This window comes from Bos taurus, chromosome 28, assembly GCF_002263795.3.
Source record: "Bos taurus isolate L1 Dominette 01449 registration number 42190680 breed Hereford chromosome 28, ARS-UCD2.0, whole genome shotgun sequence".
NCBI lineage: Eukaryota > Metazoa > Chordata > Mammalia > Artiodactyla > Bovidae > Bos > Bos taurus.
The window spans coordinates 9,547,477-9,553,476 of NC_037355.1; the positions used below are offsets into that span (position 1 = coordinate 9,547,477).

At 42.2% G+C, this 6,000-nt stretch overlaps 1 protein-coding gene across 4 annotated transcripts in view; it reads left to right on the forward strand.

The window, feature by feature from the left end:
• MTR (5-methyltetrahydrofolate-homocysteine methyltransferase) overlaps positions 1-5,419 on the forward strand; it is a 132,314-nt gene extending 126,895 nt beyond the window's left edge. For 3 of the 4 annotated variants that reach the window (XM_010820411.4, XM_024986503.2, XM_059882408.1), the window contains one exon: positions 425-5,419. In XM_010820411.4, coding sequence (XP_010818713.1) covers positions 425-511 — 87 coding nt within the window. In that variant the 3' untranslated portion in view covers positions 512-5,419. 4 annotated transcript variants of the gene reach the window in all.
• Positions 5,420-6,000: the final 581 nt, after the last annotated feature.

Here is a 6,000-nt window from a genome sequence, read left to right on the forward strand (position 1 = left end):
GCGGCATCCCTTGGTGCCTGTCTTGTTTTAAATGGAACTGTTAAAGCTATTTTACATGTGAATGAGAATAAAATGAGAGGCAAAAGATGAAGAAATTTACCCCCACTAATGTCTTGCTTTGGTTTCAACTCATTACTCCAATTCTAGTCCTCCCAGGTATAAATAGACCACCCTCCCCTCCCCTCCCCCTCACCCCAGCCAGGCCTCTAAGCACCAGATAGTTACTACATATTGTTTTTCTGCCCAGAGAATAAGGCACTCTAGTGAATAAATAAATATCTGTCTCTGCTTAACTCAATGGATCACTATTAATATTAAGATAAGACGTGGAAGGTACTTAGAGTATCTTAGTGAATGCTGAGCGAACTTTAGTTCAGAAAGTCATATCATTTTGTTTTAACAAACTGCCTTTAATCTTTTGCAGATTGAGGATTATGCTTCGAGGAAGAACATGTCTGTGGCCGAGGTTGAGAAATGGCTTGGACCCATTTTGGGATATGATACAGACTAACTTTTTTTTTTTTTTTAACCTGTCTGTACTTGGTGATCCTCAGGGAAACAGTCCAAAGTGCCTATTATAATCATAACAGCGCAATGGCCAGGAGCCCATCTGCATCTGGTTGCCCTTTGCACCACTCCAGGGTGCGGACCGTTGGGGGGACCTTATAGAAGACCAGGGTCTGGACTTTGAATAAAGAGCAGCGAGTCAGACTCCAGGGGTGTCCCTGGTCCCTTGGGGACTAGAACAAGCTGGAGATGGAGGTCTTTTGCATTTCAAAGCAAGTCAGACTTTTTTCGTTTTTATCCCAGACCTAGGAGGTCACTTCAGTTGAATAGAAAATGTGACCCTTTGGCAGAGTGATGCTGTGAGCAATGGGACATTTAAATCTGAGTGGTTAGAGCTGTTACTCTGACAGGGAAGAAGCATCACTCTGCTCTCTCCCGGAGACCTCCTTTCCTGAAGCCTCCAGGAGATGCTTAAAGGCATCCCTTTAGCCAAAGGCACACTCTCCCTGAGGCTTATTAGAGGCGCTCAGGCTGCTTGCCCTAGCGAGTTAAATACAGCATTCTCCAAGCATTTTGTTCTCTCATAATTTCCTATTCCCTCGCCCTGAGGGGGAGGAAGGAGGTAGGCAGAGGCAGCGGCCGCTAAGGGTGGTTAACCCCTGGGTCCTGTTCCAGAGTTGAGCAGGCTCAGCTGCGCTTCCTGTGCAGAGTGGGTGGACGGGCAGCCTCACTTCTCAGTTCTTCCTTTTCTGCACTGCCCCAACTCCAAACGTGTACGGTATCGGAACAGCACGTGGACTTGTTCATGGTTAGTGCAGGGAGATGGTTGAGAGCGTGGGCTTTAAGTCAGACACACCCGGATTCAAGTTTCAGCTTTGCCACATGCTTGCTGTATGACGGAGGCAAATTACTTCAGTTCTCTTAACACAATTTTCTCAATCTGTAAAATGGGGACAGTGATACTAGTTCCTCTCTTGTGGGCATGAGACGTGGATTAAATGAGAGAACGCATGTAAGGCGGGTAACATGGGTCTGGCATATAGTGAGAGCTTGATAGACAGCAGCTTCTGTGAGGTCTCTAGAGCTCAGCACAGGGTAGGTACTCAAGGAAAGGGAATAAGAGATTGATGGGGTGAAAAGACATTCAGGAAGTGCACGTGGGAATGACTGGTTCCGTATACTAGGTACCCTTTTTGGAACACACTTGAACACAGTGACTGGAGTAAGAAGCTACTTTCTATGTCATTGGCATCATCAGATCTCATTTCCTGTAAGACAGTCCCCTCTCCCCTCGTGGTATAAGCTGGCCTCATCCCAAAGCAGTTACATCAAATATACACTCAGGTATGTTGGAGGTGAAAGGGGGAAAAAGCTTAGCAGTTGATAATCCTATATAACAGCATATACATGTGTTCCTGAAGAGTAACATGGCTTTTCAGGCATCACTGGCCCTTAAAGAGAGAATTATATGCTTTCTTTTAAAAAGAGAATTATATGCTTTCTTTAGGGTCCATTTAATCTGTCCTAGATGCTCAGTTGGAGGACTTATTCCTCTTCCGTAGCAGCTCTGTTACTCTAGGTGTTGGCACATCCTTCTGTATAAGAAAGAATAATCTTTTCCTAATATTTTAATTTATTTTATCTGAATCACACTTGTTAAAAGTTTCCCAGTTTCATTAAATGTTTACCATATCTTTTTTCAACTCATAATGTGACAGAACGGCTTCCTTCATTGTATTGTTGATCTGATCCTGTGATGGATGCCTTTTATCTAAAGACAAAACCAATTTGTTCAAGTTTGAGCCCCTGTATTTTCATTAAAGAATATAGAAGATAGCTTGAGGAAAACCCCTTCTTTAATTTATGTCAGGTGACCTCAAAGGCAGGAAGGTGACCATGCTGTACCCGGAGTCTTTTCTGTGTCTCTGTCATCTAGAACGTCACCTTGTCGTCAGCATCCATGGCTCTCACATCCACTCGCTCACTCTCATCATTCCCCTTAGGGATCCCATGTTTATTTTTCCCTCTAAAGAAGCACTTGTTTGGAAGCTTGCTCACTCTGCTACCTGTGTATGGGATGGAGGCCAGTGTATGGGATGATGGTAGAGGTTAGGTCTCATAATGTCCTGTTTCTCCTCTGAGACATTCTGCTATTCCTTCCTTTCACAGCTGGGCTCATTTAGAGACTAGCCTGTCTTCTCTCCATTTTTCTCAGGCTTGTCTTCAACAAGTATCTGAGTGTCTGTTTTATGCCAACCACTTTTTCCCATTCTCTCCTTAACTCAGTGAAGTTAAGTGTTTTTTTTTTAAAACCCATCTCTTCTGTCATAAATGACCTCTTAATTGTTAGATCTGTTAAGATCTAACATTGGCTATTCTAGTGATTTTTCTTCTCTGGATTTGGGCAATGTTGACCACTTCAGAAATCGTCTTTCCCTGTTTCCTCCTGACTTCACTTTTCTGGTTAACTTTACATGTTTCTTATTTCTTAGCTTCTTTCATAATTTTCTCTTCCTCTACCCATTTAAATCCTGGTCCTCACGATCCCATCACTAGTTACCTTCTTAGTCATGTAGTTTCAGTGGGCAATCTCATCAAACTAGTATCTTTATCCAGACTCCTCTGTCCTGAAGAACATAGCATAGCAAGCATCCAGTATACAAGAGACACCTCAAACCCAGTGCGTCTCAAACCAGTATCATCTTACTCTTCTCAAATTCTTGATATATTCAGTAAGGAAGAATTCTACCATCGCTCCAACAGAAACCTCAAACTCACCCCAATTTGCACATAAAAGACACACTTTTAGTTGGGAAGGTGAAATACCTTCCCCAATACCTTAACCAGATGGTTAAGGCAGGCAGTGTTTTAGGTTAAGGCCTGATTTGGGACTTGAAGTATAAAGGTGAAGAAGCAAGGTAGAAACAAATGAAGAACTGCCTTTGTTCATGAATACTGAAGGTTGTAAGGGTGTCAGATCTCCCCCTAAATTATCTGTAGACTCAACGCCATTTCAAGCAGAAATTCCAACAGAGGTTTTGCTGAATGTGATGAGCAGATATTTAAATGTTTGTGGAATGGCAAAGGACTAAGATAGCTGGATGCTTCTAACTATGATGAAGAGGTTGAGGAGACTTACAAGATAGTAAGTTGTATTGAAGAGTCTGTGGTGCAGGCGTTGTGAGCAGTGCAGTGAAATGAGGAGCCTGGAAAGTAGCCCATGCATATATACTGACCTCTGAGATATGATGAGATGGCATGGCAGGTCAGTGGGGGACGAAGGGTGACTCCGTAAGTAGTTTTAGAACAACGGTTATCCTTACGGAAAAATGAAGCTCGGTTCACGCCTCACGTCTCACCTAGCAATCAGTCCCAAATACGTTAAGGTCTGAATTGCAAAAAGCAAATATTTAAATGTTTGCATGAAGAAAAAAATCTGTGGGCAGGAACAAATCTCTTGAGACATATGCTAACCATTAAAGATGATTAAGTCAAATATATTCAAACTAGCACTTAGGTTAAGCTAGTAAACAATTTAGTGTAGTAAAAAGACAAACCAAGACTTGATATTTACAATACTGTTAACTGAGAAGGAAGTAGTAAGAAGAATATAGAGAGAATTCCTATTTTTTAAATAATAGGAAACAGACTTCCTCTTCCCAGGATGGGATCTAGAGGCGTTCAGGACGGTCCAGCATTTGATATGCCGCTATAAGCTTTCCTACAATACAGCCTCTTAACAAGACTAGGCTGTCCTTAACCCCTGGTAATAGAATCGTTTACCTTTATACCAAGAAAGTTGGGATAGCACTAAAATCCGCATGTGGTGTGTGCCCAGGCCACCTTCAAGGAGTTTGTGCTGTGAGACCTAAGGTTCTTTATGAGGTGGTCTAAAGCAAAAAGACATGTCAGCCAGGCCTGGTTTTCTGTGTGGATATATGTCTGTTACAGGATCAAGTGCACTTTCCTTACCAAGGAGCAGAAAATCAAGCAGAGAGTCAGAAAGCTAAATTTAAGAAATGAAGCTTTTTTGAGTAATTTTTAAAAATCAAAAAGAAGGAAAAAAAAATGAAAAAGACTTGAAGAGGCATTTCACAGAAGAGAAAATACATGGGGCTTATAAATCAATAGAAACCTTGTGAGATACAAATTACTATCACAATGAGCTTGTTAAGTTACATCCATAAGATTTACAAAGTTAAGGAATCTAACAGCACCAGGTGCTAAAGAAGATCGTGTGAGCTCATTTCATGATCTGTAAACAGGCGCCCCTGCTTTAGAAAACAACCACACCTCACCAAGTTGAACATTTGCACACTTTGGACTCTAGCTTATGAGTCCACCTTCCAGCTATGTATCCAGTAAAGGCCTGCCTTTGTGTACCAGGAGATATGTACAAAAATGTTTATAGTAACGTCTTCATGATACTTATAACTGGAAAAACTGAAATGCCTTCCTGTCTACAGGACAGCATTTAAGTAAATTAGGTGTATTAACAGTAAGGAATATTATTCTGTAGTAAAAATATAAGTTAACCACAGCTACACCTGACAAGAAGAATGAATCTCTGAAAATATTAAAGAAAAAAAGTCCCAGGATATGATTGAGACTATTTTTATTGAGCTCAGAACCAAGCAAAACCAAAGAGCATCTTCTCAATGCATGTGTAAATGGTAAAACTAAAAGTGTGAAAAAAAAAAAAGATAAGCCAAAACAAACCTCTGAGAGGGAAACAGAGGGAGCAGATATCACGGACACATGGTTAGACGCTGGTTATTAGTAATGTTCAGGTTTTGGGGTTGTAGGTTTATGGTTATTTATTATGCTTCACAACTAGCTTAATATTACAGAGTTCTGTATGTATTACATATTATAAAAATAATAAAGGAAAGAATGGAATAATAAGCCAGAATGTGGGGTGCTGACTTTGTAGATGTTTTTTATGTGTCAAATATGTTTTTTAAACAAAGGAAGGACAAAGAGCACAGCAATGCAAAGGTCGGGGGTGGGAGCTGAGAACTCAGCATCTGTGCCCATGTCCAGCTAGACCCAAGTGTGGCTCCAGATAAAGGCTTTGAAGGATAATCACTGGTGGTACCCTGTGCATAAGCAGAGAATGTAGACGAGGAGAGAGGCATTCTGGGCAAATGGGCCCTGACGGCCTAGGACACTTGGACACCTGACTTTGGAATTGGAAGAATGGCTGGGAATCTTCATCACGGAGGTGGAGGTGTGGATGGGATGGCATCTGGAGAATCTGAAGAGAAGATGAACTTGATTCTGGGACGAGGGACGAGGGAGAGCCAGTGGAGGAGCCGACATGCAGAGTAAAGGAGACCAGGAGAGGGGGCCACGTCGGGCAAAGCGAAGGAAGAGAGAGTTCAAGATCTGATCACAGAGCCTGGTGCTGCCAAGAGCTCTGGGAACAGGACCCCTCACGCGTGACCCTCATGGAGCATTTGGAGGGCTCTGTGGGTACCGGGGCACACTGCA